We start from the raw sequence: 13,280 nt of genomic DNA on the forward strand, positions 1-13,280 counted from the left end.
TTTCTGTAAGTTTTGGTGTGCTTTTGTATTGTCAGCTTGAAGGGGATTAAAATGCTAAAATGCTCGAAAAATTCCTTATCAGTGTCAACACAGGACAAAATATATATATCAATCAGAAAAACAAGCTGGTAGAGTCACTTCAATTTCCTGTTAAGGCAATTTTATTCTGATTCTGAACGATTTTTGTTATGACTAAATAACATGCTGTGTACCTTTGTGTTGTGGTTTTTTTTCTTAATCAAGTTAAACGTCTGCTAATGACCACAGGGAATGAAATAGGCCACAGCTGGCTAATATCATGCATATGTGATTGCTGCTTAGCCACAATCTATGTAATTAGTTACAGTCATATTAAGCTATTTGAAACACGTGTTAAAGATCTAATGATGAGGTGACATTAATGGGTCATTACAGCATGCTTAAATAATTTCCAAATAATATTTAAATATGCCACTGAGATGCAAATAGGACACTTACAGAAAACAATCATACATCAAAATATTACTTATTTTAAAGAAATACATACATTTATTCACAGGAATATTTCTGAGTATGTATTTTTCAAAAGATATATTAACAATATATTAACAATACCTTTTTGTCATTACAGTTTCAATTCTGTAAAGCTGACAATGCATGGGGAGATTTTTATTGGAACTCATGTTCCAAAGCTTAAACGCTCCAGAGGAGAACTGGTCTTCTGTATGGAATAAATACAAGCACTTACTTCGGGTTAGTCCCTTGCCGGCAGTTTTGCTAACAAACCTATGCAATTCTGCCTTTGGCCAACATGGAATCAACTGCTAGATTCAGGCCCAGAGATTGCACTTCACAGAAATACATGCAGGAAGGTAAGTTCAGATCCAGACAGCCTTGGCTCCAAGCCAGTCCCTGCGCCTGGCTGCTCCTGTTAGCTATGTACCTGTGGAAGGCCAGGAGCACCTTACCCATTGCAAGGACTAGAGCAGGAGATGCTGAAGTCCAAGTCATCTCTTTTAAACTGCCACTATCAAGGGGTCTGCTGGAGACTGTAATTATAGGCCTACAAATCTTTGTTTGACAACAGGAAAGTGTTATGTGAGGCAGAATGATGAGTAGTGAGGATGGAGAGAAGGTTTTTTTTCTCTATAGGCAACATGTTACAGTCAAATATCAAAGCTCTAGTTACAACATGGAGGAAGTCTGTTAAGAATAGGCAACTCGGCTGGATGGGTAACATAGCTCAGGGGGTAGCCCCACATAAAAAAAAACATAAAGAAAACGGTCTACAGTGTTGTATTTGTTATTTGCCGAGTTACATGTTGTTTCAAACAGAGCTATTACAGTTCTATTCCTCAACTTTTGCTTTGAAATTCAACTGGACAAAGCCCTGAGCAACCTAATGCTGAAATTAACCCTACTCTGATGGGAGACTGGATCAAGTAAGCTACTACCCTGCCAGGTTCCCTCTAATCTGAATTACTCCTGTGGTGCAGTTATTGCTTGAGGTGCAGTACAAAGCCAGCGTCAACAGACATAATTATACCACAAGACAGCTTCACCACCAAAGTAAGAATATTTCCTTCTTTGTCTTTTCTGGCCAATAAAACAGTATGTTAAAAGTGTCAAAAAAAGGTAATCAGATTAATTTTAGTTCCAATCAGTTCAGACAGCATTTATGATTACTGATCACAGCTAGACTTCTGCTCTGAACTCCTCCCCAGAGCAAAGTTAGCAAGTACTCTTTAGAGTCTAAGAATATTCCAGATTGCACAACCCTGAGCACTCAAACACTGCTGCACCCAAAATTCAGTGCTATTGATGAATATGATAAACCCAAAACATCTCATATTAGTTATTATAAACGCTTAAAGTAGCATGTAGGCAACAGAGTATAAAGATGTATTCCTTAAGGTTTCGGTTTTGCAGGCTATTAAATATTCTGTCCTGATCAGACAAAACACTTTGGTATGTTTCTAGAGGGCTACTGCACTCACATTTAAATGCAAGAGCATCCTTAAGTAACTTGCAAAAATAAGATCTCATTCAACCGTTCTAAGTTCATGTTGTTTGCACACATCAGGATTAATTCCAGCTAAGTTAGTAACATAACATTAACCTTAATATAATGCAAGGTCAAAACCTCCCTATTAAGAGAATAAAATATTTGTATTTATATTACAAACCCAAGCAGACTTTTCTTCTGAGTGAATTTGAAAATTTATGATTTACAGCAAAAGTCCAGGTACTTGTAACTGAGAATTGGATTTGCCTGTCAAGATTTAAGTTTTTCAGTCACACAGTAAAACACAACACTAAACTAGAACACAATAACACTACTAATTATTATGTTTGATACATAAAATATTTCTAACACCACAACAGAAAGAAAACAGATGTTTCCAAATGCTGTACACATTTTTAAGATTCTCAAGATTTGGGAAAAACAATAGAAAACTATGGTGACAAAGGAAAACATGAATAAAGACATTAAAATTATTTTTTACACTATAGTTTTTATACTCGCATCTAATTTCAATAATAAAGCATGTTGTTGCTTTTTTCCTCAATAAACACACAACATACTCTTATAATGATTCTTTCAGTTATTACTTCTAATGCTTATTTCAGAAATTGGAAGAAACCATTCCTAATTCTTTTACTTTTAATGAGAGGTCAGTCCTGCTTTTTTCCATCTGTTAACACTTGCCTCTATGTTAATTGCCTCAACTATTCATGGTCATTTTTATTTTAACCTGTATGTAGAAGAGTTAATAGAAACATTACCCCAAACTGAGGATTCTTCCTTGCTAACTTGATTTCCCACTTCGGATTCTTTAATCCAAAAATCTTAAAATCTTAAAAGCAGTTTAAAAACTGCTTTTTCTTCTTGTCTTTTTTTTTTCTCCACTACTTCATAATTGTATTATTAATTTCAATCTTTATTTTCCTTTTTTAAAATAGTTTACAGCACTAAAAACTTGGAAAAGTTTACATAAAAACTCTAAAAATTGTATATACAGGACAACTGCAGAAACTAACACCAAAGGTCAAGAACACAAGAAAATATGAAGTTCAGTAGACCTTTAAAATATTTACATCTGCTTATGAAGTAAAAAGACCTTTAGAAATGTATATTGTGAAATGTTGAGCATTCCCACAATATAAGTATCAACATTTTTAACCAATCCCGCCTACATTAATCATCCATGTCATTTCTTTCTGATATTCATATTTCATCAATGCTTATACTGTCGCTTACTATGACTGAACTTAGCACACCAACTGGAAACAAACACACTGAATCCTAGGTGAGCTCCTAGAGCTCCATAACGTTCAGAGGAAATAAGCTTTGCCCCCAACGGGAATACTACACTCCCTGCTACACAACATACGCCCAGCTCCTTTAGCAGGAGTCAGGGAAGAAAAACTCCTTTTCTACATATTCCTTTGGGTATCTGCTCCCTCAAATCTGAATGCCAGCCTGTTAGGGAGGAATATCCTTTCATTGGCATAAGGTAACACAAAAGCAGTAGTACCGAGGCACAGTGTGTTTCCAGAGTTGTAAAGAACTCTTCAGACAAAAGACTTAGGAATAAACTGTGCAATTCTTCATCCCATGCTCAGGCAAGCAGCCATGTCACATTCAAGAGGGCTGCTTGTATAAGCAAGCACTGCTTAATAGGAATGTAAATTGCAGACTTGGCCCCAAAATAATTCACTATACCTATAGGACAGCATCATAGATTGGATTATTACAGAAAGGCAACTAACACCATAAACACCGGAAGCCTCCAAAGACTTTACCTAGGAGCATGAAGTCTCCCTCTCTGCCCAGCATTTTAGCTGTATTCAAGATAACACTCTTAAGTGCCCACTTTTTTCCCCGGAAGGTAAACTGCCGTTGTAAACGTCTCCACATGCTTGAACGAAAACATTTTTACAACTCTCGAAACCTGATAACAACCTCCTCCCACACCAGAGTCCAACATCTAGGGTTCTCTTCCAAGTCCACTTTTTGTTGCATGCCTGCCATGATTTTATTGCTACAATAAAGCAGGGGAAATGGAGAGAAAGCGACCAAGAGAAGGATGTCCAGTGTTTAAGGATGGCGATTACGCCTCACACACTCAATACCTAGCACTGTGCCCAAGTTGTAAATACCCAAGGTTATGGAATTCCCACCAAGTCCTTCAAGATAGTGCTGGTATTACATTATCAGAAAGATATTCCGGCTAGCGTACTTTAAATTAATCTCACCATCTCTGGATAATTTATGGGCCACAAAAATTTATAGCACCCCCCAGCCTTCCTTCCCCCTGCCCCTGGAGGCCTCATGAGTCATTTCACAGAGGAAAGATGACTGTGGGCACTGTTTTATTGCTATATATTTAAAAGAAATAGAAAACTTGAGCGCGCAGCACAAAGCTCGGGTGGCACACTGCTCCAGGATTCAGGAGAAAGACAGTTTTGTCCTGGCCCAAGAGGCCCTGAGGAAACCTCTACGCCTCTCCCTCACGGGGGGCTGCTGTGGAAGGGAGAAAGGGGACCATCCCCAGCCTCACCAGCACCGCTACGCTAATTAACTCTGACAAGACTAATGAATTAATTCTTACAGAACAGTCGCTTAGTTGTCGGGAGGAACAGTTCACCCCCGACTTCGCTGAGCTCCCGCAGCAGCGCTGCCGCCTGAAGAGGCCTCCACACGGCCCAGGCACCGGCTGCTCCGTGGGCTGCCGAGGCCGCGCAGGGGAAGCCCGGCAGCGCCTACCGCCGCGGGAGCGGCGGCACGAAGCAGGCGGCGGCTCAGGTGGAAGCGAAGCGGCCGTCCCGCCCTCCCGCCCGCTGGCCCTCCCCCCCGCTGGCCCTCCCCGCTCTCCCGCCCGCTGGCCCTCCCCGCTGAGGCGAGGCGCTCCCCGCCCGCCGAGCCAGTCCTGCCGCGTCAGGCAGCCGCGGCCCCGCAGGCCCCGCCCCGGCGGCGCTGCCCGGCTGGTTCCACAAGTTTTTGACAGTTTCTTAGCGGCGGAGGGAGAAGCCGAGCTAGCTGCGGTGGCGCGGGGCTAGGGCCGAGGCGCTCTCCGGAGGACGAAGCTCTGCCCACCAGCCGCCTCCCCGCCGGCACCATGTCTCGGGACCCTGAGGAGGTGAACAAGCTGACGGAGAGCACTTACAAAGTGAGTACGGGCCGGCGAGGGGGCTGCCCGCCGCGCCTGAGGAGAGGCGGCGGCCACCTTTGCCCCCGCTGGCCGGCACCGCCGGCGGCTGAGGCGGGGGCCGCTGCCCGCCTCTCCACAGATGAGGCCGGCGGGAGGCTCGGGACAGCCACGGCTCCTCACGCAGAAAGGGAGCAAACTTTTTTTTTTCCCCTTTTCCCGCCCTCTTTCCCTCCCGTGTGAGTAATCTCGCCCGTCCCAGTGTGTCACAGAGTGGGAGCTGGGTGGCTTGTGCGTAATCCGGAGGGGCTCGGGGGGAGGCCTGGCGCCCCCCCGGCGGCGGGGCTGTGCCTCACCCCGGCGGGGCACGGCCGCGGGCACGGCGGGCCGGGCCGCTGTGCAGCCGGGAGCGGCGGCTGCGGGACAAGGCAGGCGTTAAGGCTGGCTTCTCCCTCTGCAGCAGGATCAGCTCTCCAGCGAGCCATTAATTCCCTCGGCGTGTTTTGATAGTGATGAGGTGGGGATCCTGGTGCTTGTGGTCCTGTGCTTGAACCGTTTCTTCATGCAGGCCAGAGCCTAAACGCGGCTTAACGCTGAATTCAGTTGCTTGCTCGTGAACCCAGCTGCTAAATGAATTTATGATGGTACACCCTAGCACTGCCTCAGACCACCGACTGGTGAGGGTTGTCCCATTTATGTCGGTAGACTTTTAAACTTTCCAAAATGCCTCGTTATTTGTAGAATGAAAAACATTTTGCATATCTAATTGGGCAGAATACCCTTAAGAATCATACTTTTGGTATTGCAGTGGCACTGTTGGATCCGTAATCTTCTGTACAGTGTATTGTACTAGAGAAAGCAGTTAAACCTGCAAGTGCGTTTAATCATGCAAATGAACTTCCAGCTGCGATGCATTTGCAGCTTTGACCCCAAAGAAAAGCTTTCTGGAAGATTTTTTTTTTTTACTGTTCACTAAATCTTATGGGTTTATTAACAACATCTTCAGAAATATGAAAACACTCGATTGTCATTTAAAGGTCTCAAAATATTTACTAGAGTGCTTTGCTGTTAGTTTTGTTGTTCTCCAGCACACTTAAGTCAACTTTACTCCTTCAGGTAGTCATATTGGTATCACATTGCATTTGCTGTTTACTTTCTTTGGACTTGGACACAAATTCATGCAAAACCACTGAAAAATAATATTACTTGACTATAAATTTTGTCTTCTAGAATCAGTGCAGGTCATCTTAAATGGTCTGGTGCTTTTTGATATCAGTTACATTCATGGCAAGGCCATAAGCAAACATAAATTCTTTTTTTCTCAGAAAAGCTGCCTGTAAATACAGGCTCACAGAGGAGAAACCTGGGAAGCTGACTGGCCAGGGCTGTGTTGACAAAGTAATGTCCTTCCCTGTCTATTGACTTCCAGAATATAGCTAAATCAGTTTTACAGAGGAGAGGAAAGAAAATCTCTTGTGTGTTTTAATGGATATAATATAAAATAGGCTTTAAAGGAATGACAGATCTCTAAATAAACAAAACCTTCCCTGTTATTCAGTACTTATTTCCTGCGAAAGTTTACCCTTTTGTTTTCTTTTTAAAACTAATTCAAAGGGATAGTTAAGACTGAAACACCCAGCAAAAACACAGGAATACAAAGTTAATGTTGATAGTGTGGTGAAATGTCTTCTGTGTGGGTATTTTGAGAGGTCTGGTATGTTGCATCACATAGCTAGTACTCACGGGCCTGGAAACCCTCCTGCCCTGCCCTCATTAAAAATTGAAACCTTATCCAGATAAGGTATAAAGGCTGCTTCAGATAGAGAGTGAATTCTGGGTCTACTTTAAAGCAGTTATTTCTATATCAAAATTGAAGACTTGAAAATAGCTCTTCTTAAGGGCAGAGAGCGCTAGGCTGTGTAGTCAGCATTTGCTGTGACTGTAATCACAGCTCCCTCATCTAAAACAAACGAACACCTCTTTGTGCCATGCTTTGGACTGCTCGGTGAGCATGCTCTCCTTTTGTTTGATAATGCTCATGTAACTTATACTTTTGCTGTGTGCTATCCTAGCAATACAGTGCTTAAAGCACCATGCTAGTATTGATAAAATCAGGAGCAGTGTTTTCGTTTCACCTACCAGTAAGGCTTGGTCTGGGGAAACAAATTTGATGTAGTGTAGCGATGGCATCTGTGTGCTGCAGGACCAAACACAGGCTTTCAATTTCTGGAAAAAAAAAAAAAAAAAAAAAGTCTACTTTTGGGTGACCTGGAAAAATAATAGAAAATGAAGTTGAATGCCTTGCTAGTCTGTTCTGGTTTGGGGATTTTTTTGTCCTTTCTTACAGTGCTAATCCATTGGATTTATTAAATACATAGTAACTTGTGTTATACAAAGCTTCAGAATATACTTTCAGAAGTCATCAGGTGGCTAAGTAATGCCCTTGTATTTTTATCTTGTTTGTCCTTTTTGTTGGCAACAACATCGGAAAGTGAATACCTCAACATTTTTTAGCTAACCTGACTAAATAAACAACACAATCCACAAATACGTGTATGTGTGCACACAAAAATAAAGGCTGACATTTACTCTTTATGTAATACCTGAAGAATCACTTTAATGCATGATAGGAATGGCACGTGCAAAATGAAGGCTAAGGGTGTGGGCACCTATGACTAAAGAGCCTCCCTTTTACTGAGGAGCTGCTGAGAGGTTCACTGGTATGACATTGCCCTGCCCTTGTAACTCACTGCAGTGATGGGGCGTGCTGTGAGGGGACGTTGTATGACCCCCTCTGACACAGACTATGTCATACAGTAGCCCTGCGAAAGTTGTTATGTGTTGGTGTGTCACCGCAGCTCATACAGTTTCATTTTATCTGCTTCATGTGGGGGAAAACTCTTTGGCATCTGGCTATGATACACACTGTGCAGGGGAAAGGGGAAAAAACAGGAAAGTACTGAGTTGCAGACCTGCCATTCTGTCTGTATGGGCTAAGGGCTGGGCAGGCAGCTCGCCTATTGCTCCTGTAGTTTGAGGTTTGAGCTCTTGATGATAACTGAAATTTATTGCTGTTGGTAATCTTGGATTTTAAAGATATATATTTCTCTGTATTCAAGTAAATCTTACTCAGAAATTTTGATTATCAACCAAAATTTAATTTGTAATAATATTTGTTCAATGGAGTTCTGTGTTCTGAGAGGCATGTGTTCTTTATAGGGGCATGCAGAATTATTTTGGTAGGCTATATTGTTTTATCATGGGAACTTATCTGATAAATTCAGTTAAAGCCCTGAATTCCATGTTTCCATATTTTAAAAAGACTTGCAATTAGATTAAACTACAGGACTGACTTACCAAAATTAAAATTCACTGATGATCCGAGCGCATGCTGCAGTAAGGCTGTTGTTTTGCATCACTGAAATACAAATCTAACTTGAGGGAAGAGGAGCCTTTGAGAGTTTGTGTGTGTATAAAGTCCAGGTCTGTCTTAGTGGAAATTATCTCTTTTGATCTTACTTAGACTTATACCTACTTAGAGTCTATCCTGGGTCATATTTTCAGGTTCATAACCTGAAAAAGTTTGTATTTGAAACACACTGATGGATGATGTATTAATGTTTCTCTTAAACAGAACATGTGCCATCAGGCTGACTAATAATTAGTCGTAAGAATTAGTCTTTTTGAATAAACACTGGCATTTGGATTTATTTTTTCCATTCTATTGAACCTGTTTTAAACCACTGTTAAGCTAACTTACAACTGAGATAGCTTAACATGTGATGTGTTAAGGGCTTAATCGTGCCCTTCTGAAAAACTGTGTTGTGGATTTCAAAAGCTAAAGGAGGAGTTGAAATGCAATAAAGTATAAAATGCTTTATGTACAGTAAAGTACAGCATGATTTATTTTCTGTATGGCTTTTTGAATCTTCTCAAGTGGGTTCTTGGACATAATGTAGCGACACTCAAGACTTTTTCCAAAATCTTAATTTTACTGTTCTCCAAATTGAAGAACAATTTAAATTATTAGTAGCTATACAAAGGTTAGCTGTGAATAGCTATAGAGATGGTAATGTCAGTAATGTGAGACATCAATATCTATTTTTCTGTGCCAACATTCCAGATTTCTACCCAAATACATTGTTATCCACCCTAGCAAAAGTGCCTGCAGGATGTAAACTTGAAACTACAGGGAGTCTATGCATTGTTTAGTTGTATTCATACCTGCTGAGCTATTGTTCTGCAAGGTGTGTCTTTCAATAAAAAGCAAAGCTGAACATTTACAGGAAGGCACTTCTACAATGGTTGTCATTTGTTTTGAAGATTAACATTGTTTATAAGACTACCAGGAACTGCGGAAGATGTGATGCCTGTACACAAGAAGTGGAAATGCAAGGCTTGTTCCTCTTCAGTCATCTCTGTGCTGCCAGGCTGGTTAATTCACATTGATTTCATGTGATGAAAGGCACATTGCAACTCTTACACCGGATTGTATCAGGATTTAATAACTCAAGTGACCAGAATAGGTTTCTCTTATGCTTTTTCTTGGAAGGTCACTTTTGCCATCTCTAAAACTCTCCGCATAAGATGATGTTTCCAATTGCGTGTGTTGAAAGTGTTTCCCTTTATTTCCATTCATCCTAAATAATAGAAAGCTGTAGGGTCTGATCACATGCCTCCTCTTCTAGTTAATTATTCTGTTCATGAGAGGTAGTGTGTCACTAGAATATAGGACACTAGATTGACAATTAGGAGGCCAAGTTTGTGTCACTCACTGTACAGGCAAATGATGTGTTATAAACCACTTTGTCTCTCCCAGGTTTTTTCTTGCTTTGTGATGTCTGTTTGGATTAAGATAGAAGTTTTATTCTTATGTCTTTGTACAGCATGGCAGAAACCAAGATTGTGAAATTTTCTGAGACTTTTGACAATTTTAAATCAGTGGTTCTCTTGACCAGAAATTCTTCTTTGTTCCTCTGTCTATCCTTCTTTAGAAGTTTTGAGATCTGGCTTTCATGTATGACTTGCAATTTTGCACTGGTGTTCAGTCCCACTAATTTTCATGACCTTTTCCTTAAACTGCAAGTAAGAGAAGCTATAAAACTGTAAGACATCATAAGAAAAAATAGCTGTACAGATTGATTACAGAGTGGCTCTTTTCCCCTATAAATTCTGAAACTGAAAAAAAAACACCTCGACAGTCACTTTAACTGATGTGAAATGTCTTGGCAATATTAAATTTATACCTGATCCTGAAGAGGGAGTTGCCAGTGACAGTTTCCCTTCTTGAAAAAGTGTTCCAGATACTTCTTCCTGGACAGTACTTCAAAGACAGCCAACAGTGGTTAACTGTAAAAAAGAGCACTAGAAGCACAGCCAGGCTTTTGCTTCCTTTGAGAATCTAGTCTTCAGTAGAAAGAAAAAAAAAAAGACATATTATGCTTCTTTCTAATGTTGAAGAGAGGAAAATCTAAGAATATTTCATTAAATCATCTTGGAGTGCCAGCAGGGGGGTGGAAGGGGGGAAGCTAAGTCTGTCTATCAAACACGAACCCTTAGTAGGAAAGTAGATGAGCCTTGCACAGTACTGCAAGGGTCAGCTAACCATACACTGTGTTAAACCAAGCAAATTCCAAAGGGGAGTTTCCATTGCGAAGGTTTTTGCTGCTTCTCGGGCGTTCACGTCTAGAGACTGGTGCAGACGCTTCTGCTAACAATCAACCACTGTGGCAGTGCAAACACTGACAAACTTCCAGAGGCTGCTTGGTCTGATGGAGAAAAGATTCATTAGTTGTATGCCTTCCAGCTACTGAAGGCACTGAGCTATAAATTGTTTCTTCATCTTTCCCAGCAGTTTTACATATATGTTGAGCAGATGTGATGTACTGGAGCTCTTCCTCGGAATTCTCTGTGTTTCAGTGGACCTGTTGTGTTTCCACAGTGTGGTCTTTATCTGCTATACATAAACACCCAATATATATCAAGTGGGCTAGTGAAAGTAAAGGGCAGTGGGGTCTGGCTTCAGAGAGGGGAGCTGTTGAGGGCATTTCTGTTGGGTTTTGTTTACTTTCTCCTACACGAAAACACAGCTGTAATCACTGTTCTCTGTTTGAAATATGAAATAGAAGATTTCAAGAAAGCTGGAATCTTAACCTCTTAAGACAGTCCTTCCAAATATCAGTATTTCAAGTCCAGTAATTATCATGTTACTGTTAGAATTTTGGGGTAGGTGGCAGTAAGGGTTTTAGTCTGTAAGTTATTGTTGCGAGGAGCAGGGTAAGCAGGGGCAGGATCTGTCTTCCAAGAAAATTCTTTTCAGTATAGCATGGCAATTCAAGGCATTTGGATTCTTATGTGCCCGGGATACGCACGTTTTCTATGTCACGTACACCTTTCTTCTCCCCCATATCCTAGAGATAGAGGACTCTATCCTAACACAATCCTCTAAATTACCCATTATTTTTTTCTTGTGATTCACTGGCTCCATATATACCAACAGACATCATCTTTTTAGTACACTGCTGGGAAGAAATGGCAAAAAAACTGGAGTAGGAGGAGACAGCTTACACCTTGGAGCAAAAGCCCTCAGCTACAGGGAGGGCAACAGAGGCACAGCAGCAACATTTACAGTAGGAAATTAAAGAGTTGGGGCAGGAGGAGGGATGTTCCCAGACACTAGAGCTTGAAAGTCCATACTGTTAAGTTGTTAGAATAGCCCTTGGCATTGTTGGCCCAACCTGAAACACGCTTTCCCAAATGATTTCTGGATGTGGTTTGTGAGTTAACACAAATCAAGGGCCTGGGGACGATAGGTAGTTTGCTTGCGGTGATCGTGTTTGGGTGCGTAAGAGTTTAATGGTGTAGACCAGAAAACAATCCCAGATGCATTTAATTTGTACAAATAAAGGCAGTGGGGTTAGGTGTTGTACTGTGTCTGCTTCTGATGTCCTATACACTGCACTAGTATCAGAACCTGATAGTTTTATATCTTTTTTTAATATCTATAATTTTTTACTGAACATGACTGTTAAAGTATTATTGGTGAAATCTGGAGTTAATTCTTTTCTTCACTTTTTAAATTAACTGGAGTTTGGGTACAGTGCTGGATTTGAAAAATAATAATACAGTTCTGTCTGAATGACCTTGCCTGACAATGAGACAAATGTGATGGTATCCTGTTTTTTCTGGGTCCACATATGTACTAAATATAAATATTTTCACTCTGTTAGTAGGATAACAGACAGAAGCTTGATACTGTTTCACTTGTCTTGTGCCCTGTATTTCTTATAAACAGAAAGAGTCTGTTTTGAATTTTTTGAACTTGAAAATTCTGCTGTGTGAACAGTATCTAGAAAAATGTGAGTTGTGTCACAAAAATATTGTCATAAAAATAGTAAGCATAACAGAATGGTGTCTTCAGGTATTTCATGATCTTCCTTTCATGATAAAATTTTAGAGTAATGTCACAGCTGTAGTTTTGTTAGGAAAATTCTGGGAAAAGAAGGTCTAGAATCTACAAAAACTTTTAAGGTTCTCCTCTGTGGAAATACAGAGCTTATATTATTTATTTATATACATATATTCTCATTACCAAATTGTTCCTGAGCTGGTGTTGTATGAAATCGTATCTTGTATGAAAGAGAAAAAAGAAAGGATAGAACATTGTGGTTAATTGACTATTAAATGACCAGGCACATAACTACCTCTGAACAAGTATTCTAGAATTTACTGTTATCTACATACAAACAAAGGGGGTTTTGTTAAACACGCTGTGTCTTTAATTCAGGTAGTGATTCTACCTGAAGAAACTAAGAAGTCACCAAATAAGTGAAGCTCAGAGAGGTCTCTTTCAGACTTAGCATTGTTCAAAAGTTAATTGCAACACCCAGTATTTTGGAATACAGCTATTTATGCTACATGTGTTCAAGGCATCTTAAAGGGCCTGATTCTGAAGAGTGAATAACTACTGTGTTTATATCAGCATGTCAGCCTTTTTCTTTTTTCAGTGTTTGTAACAGGATAAAAGTAATTTGGGAATGTTGATTTGGGAAGGAGAGGAAAGAGTTACTGTCTTTGACCCAGAAAGAGGGAAACTGAAGCTTTCTTGTTGGGCACAACTCAAACTTTGTGAGTGATTTTCCTTTTCAG

At 40.6% G+C, this 13,280-nt stretch overlaps 1 protein-coding gene across 1 annotated transcript in view; it reads left to right on the forward strand.

Annotated features, from left to right (window-relative positions):
- Window positions 1–4,945: 4,945 nt before the first annotated feature.
- Window positions 4,946–13,280, forward strand: part of BAIAP2L1 (BAR/IMD domain containing adaptor protein 2 like 1) — a 43,352-nt gene continuing 35,017 nt past the window's right edge. The window contains exon 1 of the mRNA XM_055706689.1: window positions 4,946–5,153. Coding sequence (XP_055562664.1) covers window positions 5,103–5,153 — 51 coding nt within the window. The 5' untranslated portion in view covers window positions 4,946–5,102. The remainder of the gene's footprint in view (window positions 5,154–13,280) is intronic.

This window comes from Falco cherrug, chromosome 4 (genome assembly GCF_023634085.1).
Source record: "Falco cherrug isolate bFalChe1 chromosome 4, bFalChe1.pri, whole genome shotgun sequence".
Lineage (NCBI taxonomy): Eukaryota > Metazoa > Chordata > Aves > Falconiformes > Falconidae > Falco > Falco cherrug.